Source organism: Ahaetulla prasina, chromosome 2 (genome assembly GCF_028640845.1).
Source record: "Ahaetulla prasina isolate Xishuangbanna chromosome 2, ASM2864084v1, whole genome shotgun sequence".
Taxonomy (NCBI): domain Eukaryota; kingdom Metazoa; phylum Chordata; class Lepidosauria; order Squamata; family Colubridae; genus Ahaetulla; species Ahaetulla prasina.
Window position 1 is genome coordinate 147,350,547 of NC_080540.1, and position 27,927 is coordinate 147,378,473.

At 40.5% G+C, this 27,927-nt stretch overlaps 2 protein-coding genes across 5 annotated transcripts in view; one reads left to right on the plus strand and one right to left on the minus strand.

The window, feature by feature from the left end:
* Window positions 1-27,927, minus strand: part of TMEM198 (transmembrane protein 198) — an 80,665-nt gene that overhangs the window by 33,627 nt on the left and 19,111 nt on the right. The window contains exon 6 of one of the 4 annotated variants that reach the window (XM_058167460.1): window positions 14,802-14,820. The exons of the other annotated variants lie outside the window; for them this stretch is intronic. The gene's annotated coding sequence lies outside the window, so the exon portion shown is untranslated. Of the gene's footprint in view, window positions 1-14,801; window positions 14,821-27,927 lie in introns of those variants that run through there. 4 annotated transcript variants of the gene reach the window in all.
* Window positions 1,645-27,060, plus strand: MMP19 (matrix metallopeptidase 19). Its single transcript, XM_058167454.1, has 9 exons — window positions 1,645-1,941; window positions 4,054-4,142; window positions 4,425-4,555; window positions 18,326-18,541; window positions 21,138-21,383; window positions 22,878-22,997; window positions 23,727-23,891; window positions 24,356-24,483; window positions 26,072-27,060. The coding sequence occupies exons 1-9, from the start codon at window positions 1,828-1,830 to the stop codon at window positions 26,297-26,299; spliced, it is 1,437 nt and encodes a 478-aa protein (XP_058023437.1). The 5' UTR covers window positions 1,645-1,827; the 3' UTR covers window positions 26,300-27,060.

The following is a 27,927-nucleotide window of genomic DNA, read 5'->3' on the forward strand; positions in this document are numbered from 1 at the left end:
ATACAGAAGAAAACAGATAAGGGTTCTAGAGGCTAAACCATACTATGAGTGGTTGGGAAAACTAAGTGTACCTAGTCTAATAAAGAGAAGAACTAAGGGGTAACATGATAGCTGTCTTTCAGTACTTGGGACTGTCATGGAGAAGAGGGAGTTGACCTATTCTCCAAGGCACCTGAGGGCAGGACAAGAAGTAACGGATGGAAACTTATCAAAGAGAGATCCAACCTGGAACGAAGGAAAATTTTCCTGAGAGTGAGGACAATTAACCAGCGGAAGGACTTGCCTTCAGAAGTTGTTGGTGCTCCATCACAGGTGGTTTTCAGTAAGAGACTTGAGAACTGTTTGTCTGGCATGATATAAATTCTCCCACTCAAGCTAGAGCTGAACTGGAAGGCCTTCAAGGTCCCTTCCAACCCTGTTATTCTATGTTTATGTTATTCTATGTTCTAAACACACACTCACATATGTATGTACGCCGTCCGATGTCTATAGAAGAACTTGAGTTTGGAGCATTGAATCATCGGTGGAGTAAGACAACTTCCATCAGTCCCAAATAATATGTTCCAAGTAAGAGATGCAGAGAATTTTGGTTCAGTAACATCTGGAGGCCACAGTTACCCAATGTCTGCTTATACACAGTATACTAAATCATAGTTGGGATGTAGGTTTCGTTTTGTTTTGTTTTGTTTACATTTATACCCCGCCCTTCTCTGAAGACTCAGGGCGGCTTACAATGTATAAGGCAATAGTTTTAGGTGGCCCTAAAACCCCAGGCAGCACTGAAGTTTGTTTTATATTATGTGTGTGAGATCCTCAGAGTTCCCTGAGACCATATGACTGAAACCTGGCAGCAGTTTGCTATCATTTTGAGTTGGGAAACACATAGGAACTCTAGGCTAAACCTTAAGATTTGCTCATCACTGTTAAAAAATACCCTCAGAATGTCAGATCATTAATACATTAATTCATGTATTGAATGGCCATATTCGGCCGTCAGCGTTCCTCTTTCAAAGTGTCGAATGCCACCTGGACTGCCAAAAGATTGCCTATCCCTGCATTAAATGCTACTTAAGATTCGGGCAACTCTTGATATTTGAGGCAAGCTAATATTTCTCAGCACTATGAGAACATGCACATTTTCCAGGTCAGAATAAAGTTGATTAGCTTTGCTCTTCGTTTAGGGGGGGGGGATCCATAACAAGAGGAAGGATGCAAGAAGCAAGGAAAAGCTTGAATTGGCCTGCTATACCTAGGCAGGCTTTTGCGTGGGCTTCGTTTCTCCAACTAAACAGAACCTCTGGATTTGATTAAAACAAGCTGTGTAATTAAAGCAATTTTTTTCCCCAGATTTTTTTTTTTATTCTAGCTACTAAGCGTTGTCAGTGAGAACAACCTGGGCCTCATTCAGGACTCTGAACCACACGCTGTTGTACAGACAATGGAACCGGAGAGTCATCAGGCTGACCCGTTTGAAGACGGTCCCCACACAAGGAGCTGTCACTTTAAGAGAAAGTTTATTCTGCGAAGAGTTAATATTCTGCCACAAAAAAAAGTGTGTGGGGGGGTATTGTGGTTGCAACATGTTTCTGTTGGAAGTGACTCACTCCACTGTTTGGCCGATTTATAAACTTTGGAAAGGGGAGGGAAGATACCATGGATTGAGGGATCAAGGAGGGCAGAGCAAAACTTGAGCGGTAGAGGAAGAGAGACGTTGGAGAACAAGGTTCTGATTTGCTTGGCCTGAAATCCAGAGCGGGAAGCAGTTATTGAAGTGCTCTGTGGACCTTCTTGGGGAGCAGTGCTGAGGAGCTGCCTCTGGCTTGGTGTATGAGGAAACCAGACATGAAGCTCCTGTGGCTGACTCTGCTCTTCCAGCTCTTCGCCTGGGTCCCCGCAGCCAAGGGGGCTGCTCTCAACAGCATGGAAGAGGAAGAAGCCCTGGTAGGTTGAACCCAAAGTCCCCCACCACCACTTTGATGGAGGAGCAGAAGCCTCTGTATGGTGGACTGTCAGGAGACAAGAAGGGTCGGAAGAGCTCACTCTCTGGTCTAACCTGGCCTGACCTTACCTGACCTGTATCTCCCCAGGATTTTCCTCCTTCTCCTCGGACTTCAGTCCCCAATTCACCCTTTTTCCAAATTGAGATGCTTTTATTTCAGAGCTTTTTAAAACGATAACGTTTACAAAATATGGGGAGTAGAACTTTTTTTTGCAAAACAGCTAAGTCTAACTCTAGTAGGGGTGTTGTGTGCAAAGCCTGCTTGTGTTGTTAGGAATAAGTCAGCATGGCTTTGTGTTAACTAGAAAACAAGATTAAGTGAATAAGCCATGATTGAATTAGCCATACTTAGATGTTCTGCCCACGTGGCTGGTCAGAAATGTTTCTTTCTGGTCCTGAAGGAAAGATTGGGGAAAGATTTTTCAAGGGTATCTCTCTCCCTATCTATCTATCTATCTATCTATTATATCTAATTCTGTCTGTCTGTCTCTCTCTCTATTTATATCTATCTATCTATCTATCTATCTATCTATCTATCTATCTATCTATCTATCTATCTATCTATCTATCTAATCATTACCTAGACCTTGATCCAAGGACAAAAATTAATATATTAAACTGGGTGGATAAAGATTGCATTGATAGAGTTCACGTATTGTAATAAGCCATTACCTGGTTCATTTGTTTTGGCTTAGAATTCTTCATTTTTATTTTAGTTGTATCTATCTTCACTTCTGTCTCAGACTTGCATCTATCTTCCTGGCTTTTAACGAATCTCAGGTTTCATCTGCCTGGTTTAATCCATGTTGACTCAATTTATCACGGACTCTGTTCCTGTGGCAAAATGAATGGCTGACTCACTTCTGATGAACTGAAATGGCAGATTGAGGAGTTTTGCGGTACTGTACAACCAAGGCTGCAATTTTGGCTCACAGCAAAAGAATCTGGTCCGATCAGTGACGGATCAAGGAAGCAGCAGTGTGCTATTTATAACAATGTGTGCATGCAACAAAATGTGCAACAGTTAAACCAGTGTGAATGTATCTGTGAAAGAGACACAATGCTTTGGAAGAACAAAGGGGCTATTGAAGATCCTCTAAAATGTGCATCTGCATGAGAAACTTCTAGCATTTGTGCTATTTTGCTATCTCCATTCACTTAAAGACAGCAGGGGGATCCAAATAGGTTCAGAAAAAGGAAGGTCTGTGGCCTGCAAAATCTAGCATTGATTAGCACAGAGAGAAATTACCACAGGACCTCATGGAGGTTACTCAATGTCAACCCGTTTAGGTGGATCGGATCCAAAAATCACTCCAAAAGAAGTTGAGATTGGTTATAATAACACACTTATTGTGTCCAGCTTCCTTGTCCTCTTTATATTTTATTGTCTTTATAAAGGACTAGGGAGGTGTACACTTGAGCTATTTCTAACTGTTATCTTGTTGTTCTGGCTTTTAAAAATACTTCAGCCCCTTTCTCGGTAATGGCTCCTGCCTATCTTCCTCAAGGTCATCTTTATTTATTAGAATTTTATCCCACCTTTATTACTTTATCAGTAACTCAAGGTAAAGAACATACATATTACTCCTTCCTCCTCCTGTTTTCCCCACAACAACCCTGTGAGGTGGGTTAGGTTGAGACAGAATGACTGGCCCAAAGTCACCCAGCTGGCTTTCATGCCTAAGGTGGGACTAGAACTCACAGCATCTTTGCCACGTCACCAAACTGGCTCTGTATTTGTCTATGGAGGTTCTCAGTCATCCAGGTTATCCCAAAGGTGCTTTTTTCAAAAGGCAACTAGACTTTCTTTTGTTTTTCCTTGAAGACATTTCACTTCTCATCCAAGAAGCTTCTTCAGTTCTGATTGACTGAAGAACTGAAGAAGTTTCTTGGATAAGAAGAAAAACATCTTCAGGGGAAAACAAACAGAATCCAGTTGCTTTTTGAAAAAGCACCTTTGGTTCTGTATTTCTACACCCAGTTTGCTAGGACTGTCTGTGTTCCAGTAATGTTGGGGATGAGCTTGCCTTTAAAATTTTATTTCCCTGTTTCAGGATTTCCTGCTGCAGTTTGGATACTTACAGCAGCCGCTAGAAGGGTTCTCACATAAGTTCACAGAAGAGGAGATCGAGGCTGCTTTGAGGTAAAATAAAGAGCTGAGGAATATTAAATCAGAAATATATTTCAGGAAAACACGCTAAAAGCTTTGGGTTGTCCTGTCAGCAGTCTCACTGGGGGGAGCGGGGAGGCACAAGGGAACCACAGACAAGCCCAGCACATCTGAGGCACCTGGGAGGGGGGGGGGCTTGAGTTGAGTGTCCTGCAACCTGGGGAACTTGGTTATTTAAATAAACCAGAGTCCACATGTTGGACAATGCCAATCACTGTGTGTATTCTTTCCTCCCTCCTGTTACTGGTTCAACAGAGCTTTTCAGCTTGCTTCAGGACTGCCAACCACTGGGCAGGTGGACATGGCAACCCTCTCCCAGATGAAGCAGCCCCGCTGTGGTGTGGAGGACCCCTTCAATGAAAGGACCCTCAAATATCGCCTCTTGGGTGAGCATCCCTCAACTTGCTTCCTGGAGGCCAGGTGGCTGGCACTTGGGCAGAGCTAGTTACCGCAGAAGGCGGGAACTAGCTGAGTATGCGGAATGGGGAAAGGGTGAAGGATTAATGAAGGGTGCAAGAAAGGGACTTCAGTTGCCCTGAGCTGCAGTTCTCATCCTTGGGAATTCGGCTGCAGGGCCCTGTGTTCGAATCGAAAGCCTCTCTGATGTTGGGATTTGCATAATAGAGAAATCACACCTTTTTTTCAGATGCTCTTAAATAGTCCGAATGGCACATTATTTTATTTTATTTATTTTTTATTTATTTAATTTGTCAATCATATATAAGATAACAGGTAAAAGTAATAATTTGGATACATAGTAGTAGTCTCCCACATATCTTACTTTATCAGCCCCAGGAAGACTTAATAAGTAAAAAGGAATATTAGGAATATTAGGACAGGGACGGTAGGCATGTTGGTGCGCTTATGCACGCCCCTTACAGACCTCTTAGGAATGGGGTGAGGTCAACAATAGACAGTTTAAGCTTAAAGTTTTGGGGGTTTGGGGAAAAAACTACAGAGTCAGGTAGTACATTCCAGGCATTGACTATTCTGTTACTGAAGTCATATTTTCTGCAATCGAGTTTGGAGCGGTTTACCTTGAGTTTGTATCTATTATTTGCTCGTGTATTGTTGTGATTGAAGCTGAAGTAGTCATTGACAGGTAGGACATTGTGGTAGATAATTTTATGTACTATGCTTAGGTCAGACTGAAGTCGGCGTAGTTCTAAGTTGTCTAAGCCCAAAATTTGGAGTCTGGTGGCATAAGGTATTTTATTATTCACACACAAAAGGGAATGATCACCCTGGTGGGAGTCACAAAGTCTGCCAAAGTAGGGGGGGGAACCCTGAGGCAGACACCCTCAAGTGAGGAAACATCTTCCTTTGTTGCTGTCCCTCTCCTTTGAAGGATGTGCCTTCCCAGATTAGATTGGCTCCCATCCTGCTGGTTTTTCAGAAAGTCATTAAAACGCGGTCCTCCCAAAGAATCTCGGAGTAGATTGGTGAGAAGCGGCACTCCTGCCTGCCGCCGGGGATTGTGTGTGTGTGTGTGTGTGTGTGTGTGTGTGTGTGTGTGTGTGTGTGTATTCCTCAGGGCACTGTTGCTTTATTTCTATTTGGCTTATTAACGTTATTCAAGGCTATTGGTGTTTTCTTTTGCCAGCTGCTTTGAGCCATGTTGGACTGAGTAGCATATAAATTGTAATACGCGGACAAATCCTGAAAGATAGAGCAGTGTAGACTGAGCATGCTCAGTGAACACAGAATACTGGGTGGTTAATTGCGGAAAGGAAGGATAGAAAAGAATGTTGGAATCAGGGTTCTGTTCTGCACTGCAAGTTTTTGTTATTGGGGCTTTTAATGGAGCATGGCTTTCTATACTGCATACAGGCAGTCTTTGACTTACGACCACAACTGAGCCCAACATTTATGTTCCTAAGTGAGAAATTTGTTCAGTGAGTTTTGCCTCATTTTGTGACCTTTCTTGCCACTGTTGTTAAGTGAACCTGGCTTCCCCATTGACTTTGCTTGTCAGAAGGTGGCAAAAGGGGTCACATAACCCCAGGACACTGCAAGGGTCATAAGTGTGCCGAGAACCTGAATTTTGATTACATGACAATGGAGTTGCTGCAAAAGTCATAACTAGAAAAAACAGTCATAAGTCACTTTTTCGGTGTCGTCGTAACTTGGAACAGTCACTAAGTGAACTCTTGTAAGCCGAGGACTACCTGTAAAATCTTTTTTTTTTTTTTTCATTTGTATCCCGCCCTTCTCCAAAGACTCAGGGTGGCTTACACTGTGTTAAGCAATAGTCTTCATCCTATTTGTATATTTATATACAAAGTCAACTTATTGCCCCCAACAATCTGGGTCCTCATTTTACCTACCTTATAAAGGATGGAAGGCTGAGTCAACCTTGGGCCTGGTGGGACTAGAACCTGCAGTAATTGCAAGCAGCTGCTGTTAATAACAGACTGCATTAGCAGCCTGAGCCACAGAGGCCCACAAAAGACCTATAAAGGAGTTGTACCTAATATGACAGGGAGTCCTCACAAACATTTGTTTAGTGACTGTTCGACGTTAAAATGGTAATGAAAAAAATAACTTACAAACCACTTCTCATGCTTACAACATTGCAGCATCCACACAGTCACGTAATCAAAGTTTGGGTGCTTGGAAAACTGGCAAATATTTACAAAAGTCACAAAATCCTGGATTTACGTGACCCCCCATTTGCTGCCTTCTCAGCTTTGGGCAAGCAAAGTCAGTGGGAGAAGCCAGATTCACTTAATGAACACCTGCTTCACTTAACAACCATGACAGAAAAGGTTGCAAAAAACGTGCACGACTCATTTAACAGCTGTCTTGCTCAACCACAAAAATTGTGGTCCCAATTGTGGTTGCAAGTCGAGGGCTACCTTTATATCCACGCTTTGCAGGGACAAACCAGTATTGTATGAGAAAGGTCGGAATCTATGTGGTTTGCTAGGGAATGAAATCAATGGCCTCCATATTTTTTTATTTCTCGACAAGACTTGATTCAATTTTTCAGTTCAGTTCAAAGAAGGATTTATCTCATTGGTAAGCCTTCCTGGGGCTGATAAAGTAAGATATGTGGGAGACTACTATTATTTCTTATCTTACTTAAGGCAAGAGAGATAAAACTTAGCCTCTTTCCCAAGCCATCGCTTGCCAAAGGATTCTGGTGGATGTAGAAGTTCTTTTCAGTTTGGAGAAAAAGAGAATTAAGAGGCTTGTGACGCTTCTGTACGTTCTCTTAAACATTATAATCATCAGCAAAGAGCTGGAAAGTCTCTAAGAGCAGGTGGCTATTATCAAAGGCACCCAGTAAGCTAGTAAAATCTGTAATTGATGGATTACAGCATTTTTCATGATGATCCCTTCCCTTCTCAGTTATGATAGCAGCTACATCTTCTCATCTTTCCTACTGTCTTCTCCTATTGGTATGATTTATCGCATGTTTTTTGTATCTTGTGATTTATGATTGTACCTTATAATTTATGATCTATTACTTACCATTTTGGTTTTTTTTTTAATGTACACTAAAAGCTTATGCACCGGAGACAAATTCCTTGTGTGTCGAACCACAGTTGGCCAATAAAGAATATTCCTATTCCTACAAGTATATTTTCTCCTCGTTTAGAGCTGAGTTAGAAAAGATCAGGTTAGGAAAGACATTTTGCAGTCTTTAAAGATTATTTTAATTTTAGACTTCCGGTTTGGCACCGTAGGTGATGGCGGTGATCTTTACGATCACCAACCTCTGGATTTTGTGGAATCGCTAGGACAGCTTAAATCTGCTGTCCAGCGGTTCGAAAAACCCTCTCTTCGGGAGAAGAGGAGGGGGTGAGCTGAGGGCAGAGGTTGAATTTCCCTAAAGCCCCTGAGAAAAAAGGGGTTTGAAGGGTTAAGTTCCCTCCAGCAACCCGAAGAGCTCCAGATCCGAGGATTCTTCTGCTTGGGCGGAACCAATCACCACGACCAAACGCCGAGATTTATTTTGGACAATAAAGGATTATACCGGACAGAACGAAAGTGGGAGAACTTTATGCAAGTAGCCAAGCCGATTCCCCGATACTTTGTAACAAGTTTGAAAACAGCAAGAAAATGGAGGCGAATTGTTAACAAGTTAACGAGTGGAAAGCGAAAGTGATACTTTCAGCGTTTGTCTGCAGTTGGTAATTTGCATGTTACTTGCTGCTCTAACTCTTTAACTCTTTGCTGCCTAGAATCTAGGAGAGATTTTCTTTTTAAATATTGCTTTAAAAAAGCTTTAAAGGACTGTGTTTCCCAGAGGTTAAGAAGATTTAAACTGAATATTAAGTTGGAAATAAATAAATAATTTTATAGAAGATGGCAGCCAAACAATTAAAGTCTACTGTAACAAAGGGCTCTGGAATCTCCTCAGCTGGTGCCTCTCCAGCTCATACAGTGGAGACTAGAACATTGAACTTAGAGGCGGTACAAGAGAATTTAAAAGACTTTATGCAAGAAAAATTTAAAGTAATAACTGAGGAGATGTTGAAATGAAAGAGCAGATATCAGAAATTCAAGTGGGAAATAAAGAAGTTAAGGAAGGATTTGTAATTGCAGTACAAAGTTTGGCAAATAATGTGATTTTATTGAAGAGGAGGTTGAAGAAATTAAGCAACATAATTCAAAATTAGATAATAAAATGGCTGAATTTCAAAGTAAAATGGAAAAACAGATGATGAAATAGTTTTGATACAATACAGAAATATGGAATTTGCTCTAAGAATTCGTGGTCTGAAAGAGAATAAAGAAGAGGATTTAAGGAAATTTTTCTGAAGTATTTGCTGAGATATTAGCAGCTCGTCCAGCAGATGTGGCTTATCAAATTGATAAAATATATCGTGTGAATTCTTGGATAGCAAGGCAAAAAAGTTGCCAAGGGATGTTGTTATTTATTTTACAAATAGAACAGTGAGAAATCAGATTTTGCAAGCCTCATATAAGGGGAGAAGATTCAGATTGCTGGTCAGGATATTTTAATATTAAAGGAAATTCCACCAAAATGTTAAGGGCTAGAAAGGAATTTGCCTTCCTGGTGAATGAACTTAAAAAACGTCAGATTGAATATAGATGGGATATTCCAACTGGTATAATAGTATATTATGCAGGGAAAGTACATCGTCTCACAACAGTTGGAAAAGCGAGAGAATTTTATGTTGAGGCATTAAAGTTGGAAGTCTTTCTCCACTGGATGCTAGAAGAAAGGAGACTGAAGTGAAGGAAAGAGAAGTGAAGCAGGTTCAAGAACAGATTGCGATGGAAGAAGATTTATTACAAGTGTTGGAAATACCTATGACGGGTCCAGATTCAAAAGAACAAAGGCTGACAAGAGCTGCTGCTAAACGCAAGGAACAAGAGATGAAGGCACAACAACAACTGGCAACTACTACAACGGAAACAGTGGAGGAGCAAGGCCTAAAGCAAAATGTGATTTGCGGCTAGTGTTCCAAAAGTTTCCTTTGGCCGATAATGGCAATTAAACTATTATCTTGGAATGTTAATGGTTTGAATTCACCGCAGAAGAGAAGGAAAGTATTTCATTATTTGAAACAATTTAAAAATGACATTACTTGTTTACAAGAAACACATATTAGATCTTTAGACCAGAAATATTTGATAAATTCAAAACTGGGAGTACATTTTGTTGCCTCCTCTTTGGAGAAAAAAAATGGTTTAGTTATATATATAAAGAAGGATATATCAGCAAAATTAATTGAGGTGGATAAGCAAGGAAGATACATTGCTATTCAACTCTTGTTGGAGGAAAGAAGACATTATTAATAGGAGTTTATGCTCGAATCAACAACAAGAAAATTTTTCAAGTTTTACATAAAAGAATAGTATTTTGGGATTATAAATCATATATATTAATGGGTGATTGGAATGGTGTGTTGGATACTCAAAAGACAAAAAGCTTAAGGAAGATATCAAGCGGTAAATTACCAAAGGCTTTTTGAAATGATGGAGGACTTGGAATTAAGAGATATTTGGAGAGAACATAATACAGAAGAGAGGATTTTACCTTCTTTTCTGATAGGCACCAATCATTTTCGAGGATTGATTTTATTTTGATTACTAATGATTTGTATTCTAGAGTGAAGAAGACTAAGATTTGTTCAAGAACTTTATCTGATCATAGTCCAGTTTGGATTGAATTTGATCGGGAAAAGGAGGCTAGGAGATCATGGAGGTTGAATGAGAATTTGTTTAAATATGAACAAAATGTAAATGAATGTAAAAACAAATGAAAGAATTTTTTATTATGAATATGAAAAAAGAGACATCTATAGAGATGATTTGGGACTCCAGTAAGGCTTATATGAGAGGAAATCTTATAAAAATGAATATTAAATACAAAAATAAATTGCAGAAAAAGAAAAAGGAACTGGAAGAGGAAATTAAAAGAAAGAACAATTATTGATAAAATAGCCCAGGAAATAGTAAAATAAAAGAATCAATAAATATATTGAGAGGTCAGTTTAATATGTTGATGGCAGATCAAGTAGCAATTAATTTACAATATGTAAAACATAATACGTTTAATAATGCCAATAAGCCAGGAAGATGGCTTGCCTATTTAATAAGGAAAAACAGAAAATCACGAACGATTGATAAAATAGAATATAGGGGTAAGGAAGTTTATCAAAAGAACTTGATTAAAAAGCATTTTAGAGTATTATAGTAAGTTATATTCTAGGGATATGGTTGATGATACAGAGATAGAAAGATATTTACAACAACAAAATATTTGTGAGCTTACAGAAAATCAAAGAGAAGAATTGAATCAATTAATTACTTCAGAGGAAATTTTCTTAGCAATTAAACAACTTAAAATCGGTAAAGCACCAGGAACAGATGGTTTAACAGCTGTTTATTATAAAAATTTACAAAATGAGATGGTTGAACCACTTAAAGAGTTATTTAATAAAATTCAAATGGGAGGAGATGTTCCCCCTTCATGGAGGACAGCCTTTATTTCGTTAATACCGAAGGAAGATCGAGATGGTATTAAAGCAGAGAATTATAGGCCTATATCACTTTTAAATACTGATTACAAGATATTTACCAAGATATTGGCTAATAGATTAATGCCAGTGATGAATCAAATAATTCATAATGATCAGTCAGGATTTATTAAGGGTAGGCAGATGAGATATAATGTGAGGCAAATCGTAAATTTACTTGAATATTTGGAACGAAACAACCAAGTATCAGCGGCATTCCTTTTTTTGGATGCTGAAAAAGCTTTTGATAGATTGGATTGGCAGTTTTTGTTTAAAGTAATAGAAAAAATGCAATTTGGGGATTATTTTATTCGTGCAATTAAAGCAATAGAATAGAATTTTTTATTGGCCAAGTGTGATTGGACACACAAGGAATTTGTCTTGGTGCATATGCTCTCAGTGTACATAAAAGAAAAGATACGTTCATCAAGGTACAACATTTACAACACAATTGATGATCAATATATCAATATAAATCATAAGGATTGCATATAAATCAGAAGCAAACAGCACAAATAATAGTAAATGGTGGGTTAACAGAAACTTTTAAAATTGAGAAAGGGACGAGACAGGGATGTCCCTTGTCCCCATTACTTTTTATTTTAACTTTAGAAATTCTTCTGAACAACATACGTGGTTCCGATCGAATAAAGGGAATTAGAGTTAAACATCAAGATTATAGATTAAGAGCTTTTGCAGATGACCTGGTTGTTACTGTATCTCAACCAATATACTCAGTAACTGGTTTAAAAGATATAATTGGTCAGTATGGTAAAGTATCTGGATTTAAGGTGAATCAGCAAAAGACAAAGATGATAACTAAAAATATGAATATACAACAAAAAGAAGAGTTAGAAAGAACTTCAGGTTTTGAAATCGTTAAAAAGGTTAAATATTAAGGAATATATATTACAGCTTCAAATGTTAAATTATACAAAAATAATTATGAGGTATTGTGGCAGAAGGTATGGAAAGAAATGGAGAGTTGGAAGAAGTTACAACTATCTTTGCTGGGAAGAATAGCGGCTATAAAATGAATGTTTTGCCCAGGTTTTTGTTTTGTTTCAAATGATACGGTGTTTAAGAATGATATTAAATTACAGGAATGGCAAAAGGGATTAGTAAATTTGTATGGATGGGCAAAAACCAAGAATAAAATTAAAAGTAATGCAGGATATAAGGAAAGGGGGTCTTAAAATGCCTAATTTAAAATTGTATTATGAAGCAGTTGTTTTATCATTAATTACTGATTGGATTAATTTAACTGAGGAAAGAGTTCTGAATATAGAAGGTTATGGTTTGTTATATGGGTGGCATGCCTATTTATTATATGATAAGAAAGTTGATAAAATATTTAAAAATAATATAATTAGAAATGCATTATTGAGGGTTTGGAGGAAATATCAATACAAATTAGATGGAAAGATTCCAATATGGGCAAACCGAGACACATGATAGAAAATATAAATATATATCAAAAGATGGAGGTAGTTACTTATAAAGAACTTCTTTGTATGGAAAAGGGGGAGTTACAATTAAAATCTAGAGAAAAGATGGGGGAAGAAGGGAAAAATTATACATGGTTCCAATATGGACAACTACAAGCTAGATGGAAATTAGATCAAAAATAGGTGTTAAGCAAATTGAGGATAATTTGTTAAAACAAATGAGAGATCAAGGTCAACAGCATATTAAGAGGTTGTATAATGTATTAGTAGAAATAGATTCAGAGACTGATTTGGTTAAGGATTGTATGATTAAGTGGGCACAAAATTTTCAGCAACCAATAATGTTGGAAACTTGGGAAAGAATTTGGGTGAGGAATGTTAAATTTACACAAGCGCAAAATATGAGAGAAAATTTTTATAAGATGTTTTATAGATGGCATTTAGACCCCAAAAAATTGTCATGTATGTATCCTAATGTACAGGCTAAATGCTGGAGATGTGATTGTGAAGATGCTACTTATTATCATATATGGTGGACTTGCAAAAAAGTTAAAGCATTTTGGATTAAAGTATGGTGGATCATGCAGAATATTTTGAAAAGAAGATTAAGTTTACCCGCAGTTCTTTTACTAGGAATAGTTATGGATTGTACAGCTATAGAGACTAAATTGATTCTGAACTTAATAACAGCCGCAAGACTTTTGATTGCTCAATATTGGAAGAAAGAAGAATTACCTACAATTGAAGAATGGACTCTTAAAGTATCAAATCTGGCAGAAATGGCAAAATCTCTGCTTACTTGAAAGACTATACACAAGAAAAATATATTTTAGAATGGAAAATGTGGATTGATTATATTCAAAATAAGTATCAGATAAAAAATATCAAATAGCATATGAGTAAATTTAGGAATAATTTGTATTAGATATATTTTTGAAGGAGAGGGAATTGAGAGTGTGAATAAGCGTGAGAGACTAGAGATTATAATTTAGGAATTATTTTAGATTATGATTGTTAGTTTTGATACCCTGCATTTTGTTCTGGGAAGTCGGGGTGGGGGTGGGGGTAAAGGGAAGGAATTGGGGGTTGAGGTTAGTGATGGAGTGATGGTTAATGTACAGGGATTATTGAAGATGTATAAATATAATTAATGTAGGGTCGGGTCTGACCAGTTGCCATTTTAGAATGGTGGGGAGGGAAAAAAGAGAGAGTAGGAGGTAGGAAAGAGGAGAAGAGGAAGGAAGAGGGGTAGAAGAGGGAGAAGAGTGTAGGGTGGAGGGAGGAGAGGAGGTAGATAAGAGAAGGAGAGGAAGGTTTGGAAAGTAAAAGAAGGTAGAAGAGGGAAGAAGGTTAAAAAGGGGGGTGGTGACTGGGCAGGCCTGACTAATTGTATATAACTGTACATTGGATGAATTATTTGATAAGATTGTAAAAATAAAACTTTTTTATATAAAAAAAAAAAAAAGATTATTTTAATTTTAGAGATGGAATACTGAGACCAAAGTAAAAAAAGAATAGTCTGCTTAGCAATTGGTTCATATTTATGACGGTGGCAATGTCCCGGGGTCAGGTGATCATCTTTTGTGACCTAACAAGCAAAGTCAATGGGGAAGCCAGATTCACTTAACAACCGTGTTACTAATTTAACAACTGCAGTGAATCTCTTAACAACAGTGACAAGAAAGATGGTAAAATGAGAAAAAACTCTTAACTCTTTACCACCATCGTCTCAACAGTAGCAACAGAAATTTGGGCTACATTATAGAATAGAATAGAATAGAATAGAATAGAATAGAATAGAATAGAATAGAATAGAATAGAATAGAATAGAATAGAAATTCTTTATTGGCCAAGTGTGATTGGACACACAAGGAATTTGTCTTTGGTGCATATGTTCTCAGTGTACATAAGGAGAATGAAATACATTCATCAAGAATAAAAAGATACAATACTTAGTGATAGTCAAGGTTACTAATAAGCTATCAAATCGTACTAGGAAACAAATAAAAACAATATAAATTGAAAGATACAAGCAACATGGTTATAGTAATAAGTGAGAAGAGATAGATACTAGAAGGAAGGGAAGAATAATAGTAATACAGTCTTAGTAGATTATTTGACTTTGTTGTGGGAATTAGTTGTTAAGCAGAGTGATGGCATTGGGGGAAAATGTTCTTGTGTCTAGTTGTTCTGATGTGCCGTGCTCTGTAGTGTCGTTTTGAGGGTAGAAATTGAAACAATTTATGTCCAGGATGTGCTGACCAACATATCATTATGTTTATCATTATTATCATAACACATTATGGTTGTAAGTCGAGAACTTGCAGGCAATCATTTCAACTGTAAGACTTTCACTTGCTGTGAATTTCCTCCATGTAAATGGATAAAAAAACAATAAAGAAGAATACTTGTAGCTCAGGGATGAAATGAGGGGTCCTTGGAACTCTCAGAGCTTAGCTGGTTTCTTGCAGAAGTTTCCTTAACCAGAATAGGTGACATCATCGGTGCCAGTGATCAAAAGTGTGTCATGCTGAGTTCATGAACAAGTCTAGGTAATTTTCTGGCTGTAATATGGAGAAAAATTTCCCCCTATCTTTTTCCATGAAGTATTTCCATTTCCCCAATTAGCTTATAACCCACAAATTTTTCAATAGTCTCCATCCTAGCCAGGCAAAACTCACCATGCAAATATAAAGCAGTTGCACGTTGCAGTGAAAGATAATTGACCATGGAGAAACTCTCCAGAATTGGGATGTCTTTCCTTTTAAAGATCCCCAGATGTAGAAGAATTTAAGAAGGGGAAGAAAAACAGTTGCTCTGCCCCAAGAAAGTAGAAAGGTGAGAAAGAGATTCAGAAAAAATCTACCTTGAGTTTCTTTTGTCCTTAAAAAGGAGCAGTGAAGGGTTTGGGCAGGCTTTCAAGATTTTTGTTAGTATATCAAACAAAAATGAAGTTGCTTTTCTGGCATTCCTGCGGTGTCTGATGTTTAACCAGGCCTGTCTCAAAAGGCTGATTTTGGACTTGCCTGGAAGTATCTTTGAATCTGCCTTGAGCTGATATGTTTGAACGAAGAGAAGCACAAAGCCAAGATTAATGAATTAGTCTACTCACTCCACCCATGCTTAGTATGAAAGGAATGGGCATGTAGCTCTGACCTAAAGTAGAAATTAGGGCCAGCTTGTAGTGGTTGTGGTTGTAACGGAAAGCCAGTTTTACTCATGCTGACTGAAAAAGTAAGTCCAGTAAATTTCTTTAGTATAGGGCAGTGATGGCTAACCTTTTTGTCCTTGAGTGCCAAAAGTGGGAGGAGCATGGGGGAGTCGCACACGTGCGTGCCCACACCCATAATTCAATGTATCCTGCCCGCCGTGCATACGTTCATGACCCCCCCCCCATGCTCCCCCTGCTTTTGGCACACGATGGCATGGTGGGCCCAATAGGCCCGTTTTTCGCCCTCCCCAGGCTCCGGAGGCTTTCCTGGAGCCTGAGGAGGGCGAAAATGGCCTTCCCCACTCCCCCGGAGGCCCTCCGGAGGTTGGAAACGGCCCATTTGCTGATTTCTGGTGGGCCCGGAAGGCCCAAAAATTAGTTGGCCGGCGTGCGCATGCGCGCTGCAGCTGAAGGGCAACACTTGCGTGCCCACCGATATGGCTCCACGTGCCACAGGTTCGCCATCACGGGTATAGAGTATATTTCTGAGTATCATGTTTCCCCGAAAATAAGACTTATCCAAAAAATAAGACCTAGCATATTTTTTATGCATGCACCTAATAAGTCCTGCTTAAGAGCCTACACTGCCGGCTGCCCACCCATTCTGTCTGGTTGCTCGTGTTGCTGTGGCCACAAGGCAAGGCAGGGGGATGAAGCTACCCCACGCATCTCACACCAGCTTACCTCAGGGCTCCTGCAGCCAGGGCATCCACATGTCAATACTTGCCTCATGGCGACAGCACCTGCAGCCATGTACAGTAGAAGCCCACATGGCTGCCACTTCTGCTTGCTTGCAGCCGCAACAAAGCAGGAGGCTGAGTGGTATACCATGGCTGCGAGGTAAGAGAGGTGTCAGGGTGTGGATGTCCTGGCTGAGGGGGCCTTGAGGTAAGCTGATGTCGGGTGTGTTGGACAGCTCCAACCCCACCTTGTGACCACAGGCACTGGCATGCCCCTCTGCCTCCTGTTCTGTTGCAGCAGCGAGCAAACAGAAGTGGGCCTTCTGTACATGGGAAAAAACAAGACACCTCCTGAAAATAAGCCCTAGGGCTTATTTTGGGTGGGGCCAAAAATAAGACCCGGTCTTATTTTCAGGGAAACACAGGTAACCTATGAGGTTCCATGTTGGTCTTTTGCAGCCAGAAGAACAAAATGATATCCTAAAGCAGGGATGTCTATGGAGATTCTCAGTCATCCAGGTCATAGTTGTCCCAAAGGTGCTTTTTCAAGAAGCAACTGGACTTTCTGGTTTTTCCTTGAAGAAATTTCATTTTTCATCCAAGAAGCATACAAGATGGACTTCAACTCCCAAAATTCCCCAGCCAGCATGAGTTGAAGTTGCCTTGAAATTGCCAAGGTTACATAACCCCGCTCTAAAGATTAACACCCTTATAATCAGATAAGCTTTTGTGTATCTCAGATGTATGGCATATTGTTTTTTAAAAAATACATTTGAGGGCCTAAATAAAAAGGCACCTCACTGATGTTACTGACATTTTATTTATCACTTCTGTTTGAAGGAATTTTGTATCTCTCTTATCTCTCCTTCCCCTCCTATACAGCTATGTACATTTTATAAACTTCTTCACGGGATTATATTTCAGCTATCGATGAAATAAGACTGAAATCCATAAAAGCTTATGTGATAATAAATCTGTTGGACTTTGAAAGCAAGGTTCAGTAAAATTGGTTCCTGTACTGGTAGTCCTCGACTTACAATTATTCGTTTAGCATCTGTTCAAAGTTACCACAGAAAAAATTACCTACAACCAGCCCTCACTTTTACAACCACTGTAGTAGCCCCACAATTACATAATCAAAATTCAGATGCTTGGCAACCTGCCACACATGGCATATATTTATGATAGCTGCAGTGCCCCATTTCTTTCCAGATGACTTCAGACGTATAAAGTCAATGGGGGAAGCTGGATTCGCTTAATGTCCATGTGATTCACTTTAAGATTTGCAGTGATTTGCTTAACAACTGTGGCAAAAGAAGTCACTTAATTGCCTTGTTTAACCATGGAAATTCTGCTCCCCATTCTGGACGTTAAGTGAAGGACAACCTGTATTCCAGAATAAAAGTGCATAGCATTGGAGGCTTAATTAAAGATAATTCCAGAAAACATGGGACTATGATAAAATATTGTAGAGTGGAATGCTGCTATAAAGGGTTTAAGCAATCTATGACTTTTGGCAGTATAATGGATTCTAGGTTTTCAGTTTCAGGATTTCCATTTAGATTTAAGTTCTCCAAAAAAGAGAAGGAGAAAAGGAGAGAGAGAGGGAGAGGGAGGGAGAGGGGGAGGGAGGGAGAGAGAGAGAGAGAGAGAGAGAGCGCTGTTACACAAACTTTAAAAGTAGTGATATCTCCTTCTTGTGTTTGTTTTTAGGATTCACACAAAGGCTGGGATTCTCCCAACTTTCATACTGTCTTATTTCTGTAGGGGAGCCAATGCTCAGTTATTGATCCCTCTGGTTCCATGCCTCCTTCTACAGGTCGTTGGCATAAGAAGCATCTAACTTACAGGATCCACAGTTACAGCAAAGACTTGGGGATCCCTGCCACACGCACTGCTATCCAGACAGCATTCAAGTACTGGAGTGATGTGACCCAGCTCACTTTCCAGGAGGTGCGCACTGGCCGTGCTGACATCCGCCTGTCCTTCCATGGTACTTCTCCTTGGATCTGCTCACGGCCCTTCGATGGACCCGGTATGGACCCAAGCAGGGCTGGGGAAGGGGCAGTGGGAGCTGGCTGGAGTTGGGATGAGAACAATGTTAGCAGAAATGGGGTAGAGCAGCTGGCAAGGATATGATAGACCACAAGCCTGATTTTGTTTTATTGATAGAAGTAGGGTATTGTATGAGGGATGTGGTGGCTCAGTAGCTAAGACGCTGAGTTTGTCAATCGAAAGGTCGGCAGTTCAGTGATTCGAATCCCTAGTGCCGCGTAATGGGGTGAGCTCCCGTTACTTGTCCCAGCTTCTGCCAACCTAGCAGTTCGAAAGTACATTAAAAATGCAAGTAGAAAAATTTGGTGGGAAGGTAACAGTGTTCTGTGCACTTTTGGCATTTAGTCATGCCAGCCACATGACCATAGAAACGTCTTTGGACAGCCCTGGCTCTTCGGCTTTGAAACAGAGATGAGCATTGCCCCCTAGAGTCAGGAACGACTAGCATATATGTGCGAGGGGAACCTTTACCTTTACCTTTTAGGGTATTGTAAGCAAGTATGATTGGAAACTGGACTAGGACTGGGGACACTTGGGTTTGAAAAGCCCTCAACTATGGAACTCATTGGGTGTATTTGCAAACGTTTATCTCACAGAACGAAAGGGGAAATAATATAGTAGAGTGATAAGAAACTGTTTGTACCATCTTAAGTTCCAAGATGCGTTATAAATGGAATGTACAATTAGTACCAGCCTTAGTGCTCATGAAGATGGATTGATTTTAAATCAAGATAACTTAAATTGAGGTTTTAAAGTCCCCTCCTATAAATGAATATGACAATAATGTTGTTGAAAGAATGGAAGAAACTTAAGGGAGGAGAACACCAATTCAGTCCTGGAAAAATTGGGAAATATGAGAAAAACGTCTAAATAACCCTGCCTTGATTCTCTTGGTGTATATATACAGAGAAAACCTAGCAGGCTTTCAGTTTTCTGCAACTATATCCTCCAACAGAAAAGTGGGGTTCCAGTCATCTTTGTACGGTTTGTTTCTTTACGTGTTCTTCTAACTGAAGGGCTGACACTTTCAGAGAGATTTGGCCAAAATCTCTACATTTCATTGACTGGTCATCTCATAATGTGGTAGATTTGAGAAGGATGTATTTTTGCACCCAGTTCAATCTGAAAAGGTGCCCAGAGAGAACTTTGACAAGACTCTCTGCATTGGATTTGGTAGACTTCAAGACCCCCATTTGAATTTCTCCAGCTCACAAAAAAGCTGCCTTGACCAAAAGCTTATCTCTTTCCTAACACTTGCTCCAAAGAACCTCAGGCTTTATCTCCATTTTGTTCTTATGACAACTTTGTGAGGCAGAAGCGACAAGAGTGACAGTGAAAGCCTCAAGGTGATCCTAATAACATTCATGGTTGTACGTGAAGTTGAACAACTCTTAGCCTAGTTGTTACATTACAAGGAACCTCTTCAATTGTGTAGGGTGAGAAATACTCATAATAGAAGCATTTTTTATCCTATAAGCCAGGGGTGTCAAACTGGATTTCTTCGAGGGCCGGATCAGCATTTTAGTACTCCTCCGCGGGCTGGCGGGGAGCAGTGGGGAGATGGGATTGACACCTTCTGCAGCACCCTGCCAGCCAAAACGGCATTGATGCCTCCTGCAGAACTCTGCCCCCCCCCCCAGACCCCCCCTTATGCCTCATTTTCGGCCTCCTGCAGCTCCCAGCCAAAAACTCTCCCAGGCAAAAATAGATTGCACGGAGGCCCCCGCGTGGCCCATTTTTGGCCTGCAGAGCAGTGGTCGGTTGCTACCGATTCGCCCTGGTAACCGGTAGCAAGCAGTGGCGGAGGCTCCGCCCACCTGCCCAGATGTCATCAAAAACGCTGCACATGCACAGAAGTGCCGCATGCCCGCAAAGCGCGCATGCACACGCCCAGTAGCACCGGGAATTGAAACCCACTACTACTGCCAAGTGCTGCAGGAAGCTATGGAGGCCGAAAATGGGCTGCAGAGGGGCCACATACACACACACACACACACACCCGTCCTATTTTGGCTGGCAGTCACCACGGGCCAGTCCTTTGATATTTCCAGGCCGGCCCCACCGGCCAGATTTAAGCATCCCACTGGCCGCATGCGGCCCGCAGGCCTTGAGTTTGACACCTCTGCTATAAGCAAAGAAGTTGGAACAGTTATAGACTCTTCTTGAAAATACAACTTGTTAGTGTAATTTTTAACCTAAGTCTTTAAAAAATACTGTTTTCATGAAAAAGGATAGTTGCCCTTTCCGTTTTCCCTATAAAAATTTTAAACAACTATAATGTGCTTATTTTCACATTAAATCTGTATCATAAGGTTTAGACTAATCTCAAGTCTTCAACCATTTAGAAGGCAATGCATCAGATGATGGTTAAGAAATTATATGTGCATGTCCCTTCTGTCACTTGCTTTAATGTGTCAGGGGAAAAGTGGTGCTGGAGGAGGAGGAGGAGAAGGAAATGGGGCTTTGTGTTGTGCAGAGGAATTGGTAGGATAAGGCAGACTCATCTTTAGAACAAAACTTCACAAGTGTAAGCCTAAATGGCAAATTACTAACGCTCAATCCTTTCTCTCTCTCAGGTCACGTATTGGCCCATGCAGATATCCCAGAATTAGGAATAGTTCACTTTGATTCTGACGAGTACTGGACAGAAGGGACTTACCGTGGGATTAACCTCCGCATCATAGCAGCCCATGAGATTGGCCACGCACTTGGCCTGGGTCATTCTCGGTACCCAACTGCACTCATGGCTCCTTCTTACAATGGCTATCGATCCTTCTTTCGCCTGCATCGGGATGACATTGAAGGCATCCAGGACTTGTATGGTATGGAACTCAGCAGCCCAGTACACACCCCAAGTCCCTTGGGAACCTCTCTGCCCCGTTTGCATGCAATTGGTCTTTGGCCTGACCCTCAAAGGTCATTTTTAACATGCTCAGCTGCTCTTTCCTCTTTCTTTGTCTGTGATTGTATGGCCATAGCAGCTGGAATTTCTATGTTAGGAAGGTGGGGGAAACTTCTGGGAACAGACCATTTGGGCTGGATTCTGACTCTGGGCCAGTTTATGATAAGCTTGCTGGAGTTGAAACAAAAGCAGGATAATTAAGTCATGGGTATGGACATAGTGGGTATATATATAGTATGTGTATGTGTAATATGTGTATGTGTAATATGTATGTATGTATGTACTGTATATACATATGCACACACAGTATATACAGTGTGTGTGTGTAATTTTTTTGTTTGTTTGATAGTGCATTATTTCACCATGAATCCACTTTTAGGTGTTAACCACTATGATTTTTTAAAGAATAGCATCTAAAAATATTTGAAATAACTGCATTGAATCCCAGGTTAATATAATCTGGGAAGCATATGAGCTGTAGACCTATTATTCCCGTTACACTTAATATGTCTAAGCCAGTTTTATGTAAAACAAAAAGTTCTGACTATATAGGGACTATATTTATCCCTTGATAAATAATGAACTTTCACTTTATGTCTTCCAAAAGGAAGGTTCCTTCTGGAGGGTAAACTCCCTGTTTATTTTCCATTATGCTTGAATTCTGATACTGTCTTTTTTCCTTTCCTTTTCCTCTCACCCTTCCACTTGACCTCTTGGCTGTTCTCGTGTCTTCTCCGGTTAGTCCATCCCCTAGCAACAAGGAGATCTGTTTCCCACAATGACAGTCATGAAGGGATCTGATCCAGTGGTTTTGAAATCATGTGCAGAGGAAGCCAAGACTGTTGACAAAATTGCATCTTCCTGATACATTTCTAAATAAGCTTTTGACTTTAAGAAAGCAAGTCTGGAATCAATATAATACAGTAGTATTCAACTTACGATGTCAATTGGGTTCTGTCTCTAAACGAGGTGGTTGTTAAGTGAGTCGCACCTGATTTTATTTCTTTTTTGCTGCCGTCATTAACTGCATCACACGGTTGTTAAGCAAATCCGGCTCCCCCCCCCGTTGACTTTGCTTGTTGAAAGCAGGCTGGGAAGGTCGCAAATAGCAATCACACGACCATGGAATGCTGCGATAGTCATAAATGTGCAATAATTGCCAAGCCTCTGAATTATGACTGCGGGGACACTGTGCTGGTGATAAGTGTGAAGTCATAAGTCACTTTTTTCAGTGCCGTCATCCCTTTGAACGGTTACTAAATGAATGTTCGTAAGTTGAGACTACTTGTAGCAAGAAATCAGTAGTTAGCCAACTCCATTGACAAATATCTCCCCCCCCTTTTTTTTTTCATCCCAATTGTTTTTCGTGTTCTTTTAGACTTGAGTCACAATGCAAATTAATTCTTTTATACAGGTAAGAAGACCCTGTCAACAACTGCACCCGAGACCTCCACTGCCCTCTCTACTGCCCCTGCCCTGAAACCTAGCAAAGTCCCTGACCCCTGCAAAGATGATCTGGATGCTATCATGCTGGGTAAGCCATCCCTCTCATCCTGGTTTCTAGAGCCAAGCTTATTCTTCCACCGCTTGCCAAAAAGCTAAGCTTGAACTCAGCAGCAGAACAAAACTGATAAAGAGTACAAAACTTGGGAAGCCTGCCATCCCAAGGGGGGCGGGGGTTGCAGAGAAGAAGCCCTGCAGAGTGGAGATTTATGTGTTGGTTAGACTAATAATTGCTGTGGATTGTTAAAGGGAATTCTGAATGTGTGTTGTGGCCATTCTACCCTAAATCACTCTGAGTGATGTCACAGAATTGAAAAACAACAATATGGATACAAATGATACCATCCATGAAACAGCAGTTGTTCAAGTGATTAAAGCCATCTGTCTATAATTTAGGTGACCTGTTCATCCATCTTAATTCAGGACCTGAAGAAGACCCAGGAACACTTAAAGAGGCACATGGAGATCTCTGGATTTCTTTTCTTGCTTTATCTCTTGCAGGAGGAGGAGGAAGGGAGAGGGGGGAGGGGAGGAAGAGGAGTGGGAAGAGGAGAAGAAGGGGAAGGAGGCAGAGAAGAAGGAAGAAGAAGGAGGAGGAGGAGGAGGAGGAGGAGGAGGAGGAGGAGGAGGAGGAGGAGGAGGAGGAGGAGGAGGAGGAGGAGGAGGAGGAGAAATAATAATGCTCTGTGTCCTTTCAGAAATAAGAAAAAACAACCAGAGTCCAATTATTGATTTTTAATTCTTCTCTCCTACTGTTTAGGACCATATGATAAGACGTATGCTTTCCATGGTGATTACGTGTGGATGGTGACCGATTTTGGTACCAACCCTCCATTAAAGATCTCAGCATTGTGGAAGGGCCTGCCTGGGTGGCTGGATGCCGCTGTGTACTCTCCCCGTACAGGGCGCACTTACTTCTTCAAAGGTCTGTGCATTGAGATGACCCCTCTCCCCTTCCTCAAATACTCTGACTTGATCCCTTTTTGAAAAAGAAAGTGATATATCTTTGCTGTAAGCAGCTCACCTCTTGGCAAGATGGGCAGCACATTCATTTTATAATAAATAAAGATGTATTTTTTCCAAAGGCATGCTTCACCTCCTTTCTGATGATGATGCCTTTTTTCTCTTCATGAGGCTTCCAAAGTGATTATAAGATAATGTAATTGCCTCCAGGATAGGGCATTTTCGCACTAGTGGCTTCCCTCAGCTGTTGTTGAAATGATATAAAGCTGTCCTTGCTGTTATATTGGCACAACAATGGATAGATAATTTTAGAAGACAAAATTGCTAGCAGGGATTTGGCCATAGATTCTGTAAGTGCTATTAATGATTATAAGCTATATTTTACTGTCTGTTTTTAATCTGTATTCATTCCATCTTGGTTACCAGGCACTAAAGTATGGCGTTACCGGGGATTCAAGCTGGACTACGGTTACCCTAAACCCCTCACTCGTATCCCCGCCAAGATAGATGCTGCTCTCTATTGGCCAGTAAATAAAAAGATATTCTTATTTAAGGTAAAAATACAAATCATGAGGGTTTAAACTTCTGGGAAGCATTAAACTAGAAGTCATTTTCAACCAAAAAGCTTTCTAAAATGGAAAATACAAGTTTGGAGATACATGAGACAGAGATAAACCTGAATTATTGGGATATGAATTGGATATGCCAAGATGTGACGTTGTTTTGGTCAAAAAAAAACCTATTTTCTTCATTGTGGTTCAGATAGTAGTTTGTAGAGATTCTTAGGCATTCAGGTCATGGTTGTCCCAAAGGCGCTTTTTTCTGGAAGCAACTGAACTTCTTGTTTTTTCTTTGAAGGTTCTTTCTTTGTGGTTCAGATAGTTTTTGTAGTTCATCCTTGCAATTTACACTCCTTATTCTCTGGTATTTATGGAAGGAAAACAGAGGTTCTCTGAATCCAGGAGATACACAGGTAGCCTTTGATGTACAACCGGTCACTTAGTGACCTGGATTTGAAGTTCCAACAGTTGGGCCCATAGTCATGTGACTGAAGTTTAGGAACTTGGCAACATAGCTGCGTTTATGGCTGTTTGCAGTTGCCTGCAGTCATAGGACTGTGTTTGTGATAGTTCTAGCCAAACAATAGCACTTGCTTCCAGGTTTTCTGTAAAATGGCACCTATGGTTTGCTTAATGACCACTATATTTGCCTAACAGCTGCAGTGTTTGCTTAACGACCACAGCAAAGAAAATTGGGCAGGCTCCATTATTGGGCAGGCTCCAAAATATGTGTTGTGCTTAGGATAGGTAGTTCTTGGCATTCAGATGAACTACCTATCCTAAGCACAATGCATATTTTCTTAAAATGGGGCTTGAGAGACTGAGGATAGGTTGACTATGTCACTAATAAGAGGCATGAGAGAAGAAGGCATAGCTGATCTAAGCCTTGCAGAAAGGACTGGAGAGGAGGCCATACAGAGATGGAAAACCACTTGGTGTGTTAAGATATTTAAATTTAGCAGCTGGAGCAGTAGGGTTGTGCAGTGAGCCAGAGTTGTGGTTGATTGGTTGGAGAGTGCTCCTGCGTGAGGCAATCTACGTTGTGATTGGTCACTGCAGTTGTGGAGGGGGAGTTTCCCTCTTTTCCCACTTTTTTCTTCTATGTGCTCTGTATCCTCTGGCATTTACCTCATGATGCTCCTGTATGCCTGACTATCTCATTTGCTGAAAATATAGCTGTAAAATATATTTATTTATATAAAACTACAAGTCCGTGTCAGCGTCCCCTCTGCGCAATTCCCTGAACAGACTTTGCTTAGTGACAGGAAGGAAAGACTGTGCTCTTAACGTATAACGGCAGAGCCACTGATGATGATAGAACGTTGGCTTGTCCGGATGCTGTGTTCTTTTCTTAAACATTTGAGGAGCTCTAGACCAGGGCTCTCCAACCTTGGCAACGTTAAGCCTGGCGGACTTCAACTCCCAGAATACCCCAGCCAGCAAGGCTGGCTGGGGAATTCTGGGAGTTGATGTCCGCCAGGCTTAATGTTGCTAAGGTTGGAGACCCCTGCTCTAGACAAATGGACTAAGGAGCTGCGAATGCTAGGAAGGGCGTTAATTCCTTCTTAATCTCTTTTCACAGGATACGGAGTATTGGCAATGGGATGAACTGGGGAGCCATTTCGCTAATACCCCTAGAAAGATCTCTACCCTCTTCACTGGCGCTCCATCACACCTGGATGCTGCACTAACCTGGGAGAACGGCAAGGTCTACTTTTTCAAGGGACAGAGCTACTGGAGACTCAATGACCAACTTCGGGTAGAGAGAGGCTACCCGCTAAGCACAGCTGAGCGCTGGATGAACTGCTGATGTTTAGGGCGAGGCTCTGGCTTACAACTTTCAGAGGCAGGGCAGGCCCTTCTCTGAGCAATTGAGATGTGCTGTTGTTTTTTTTTAAGAGACCCCACAGCGACACCTACAGGTGATGCACAAGAGCAAGTCTTCTGAATGGGACCAACTTGGGCAGAGGAGCAAAGAAAACCACTGATTTTGTGGAAACTACCTTTTTAAAAAAAAAATTAAAAATTAAATGCTGGATTTAAAAAAAAACATCTGGATGATCTCGGAGGCAACATAGCTGCAGAAGGGACTAGCCCAGTTTCAGGATTCAGGAGACCTTGGAGACTAAAGCTAAGAAGTCACTCTGTAGAATAGTAATTCAAGATCAGAGGTTGGTTGTTTTTTTTTAAGGGAACTTTAAGGGCATTTTAGAAGTATCATTCCTTGCTCTATGGCTATGTCTAGTCAAATAGAGCTGCAGAGTTTTAGAGTATTGATGGTTCACTGTTACTTGTATCTCTGTCAAAAGAAACATTGAAAAAATGTTAAAACTGAAATCACAAGGAAAATGTATGGAATATCCTGGGGTAGAGGAGTATATCTCTTGCAATGCATGCACACATACATATACATGCCGACACACAAACATCACTGTTAGGGCAAACTGCAGATTCCATGGTAATAATTTAATCTCATATATCCAGCAGGATGACTGAGGGCTAGAATGTTGCTTCCAGTTATGCAAAGTGTACCGGGTTTCCAATAAAAAAAAGAATATTGTTCTATATGTACTTATGCTTTTTTCTTCCGACAAGGAAAGCTTTTGTTTAGCAGGGTAGAACTAGGCCAAACGTTTGGTTGCCTAAGGCAGAGCAGCACAAGCCGTCCCTTCTTCTCCTTTGCACTGCTGTGGTTCAAAATTGTTATTTTAGTATCGGAAGCAGAAGATCCCAGGTGCATATTTCAAAATGGGAGGAAAAAGTTACAGAAATTTAACAATGAACAATCCTTTCCTCTCCATTTTACTTTACAGATGAAGAGGGAGGAAATGTAGTCAGCTTATCTCAAAGAGGCTTGGCTGCAAACAGGCCTAAACATGGTTGTGGACCATTATTCCACTTTTATGATCCGCTACGATTGAAATTATCCATTGAAAATAGTTGGCTGGGCAAGCATGAGCAACAGTCAATGCCAATCTGCCTTAAAATACTCACAATAGTCTTCTGTTACCCATTCAGAGGAAAACGCTAACCCCTGCCAGAAAGTAGGTGGGATTCATTATCGGTTTTCTCAGAAGGAAGTGAAGGTCAGCTTGCAATTTCTGTAATACAGTTCTGATCTCATTTTGCAAAAAGCCACAGTACAGAATTCCCCTTTAGTGCCATGTTGCTCACAATGCCACTGTTTCTACCCGCCTCCCCTTTGCTGCCAGCTTTGCATCGCTGAGAACAATGAACAACAGTTGTAGATTCTACAGCCACAAACTTCAATCCCGCCCACTCCCTCCTACCAACGCATCCTACATAAAGAGAAATAAAAGAAATGAAGCCAGATAGTCTGGTACTTTGACACCTTCATGTCATGCTGCCAATGGGGAAAACTGACAGAATCTCCTCCGCTTTATTTCTGCAATTTTGATTAACTATTGAGGGGAAGAT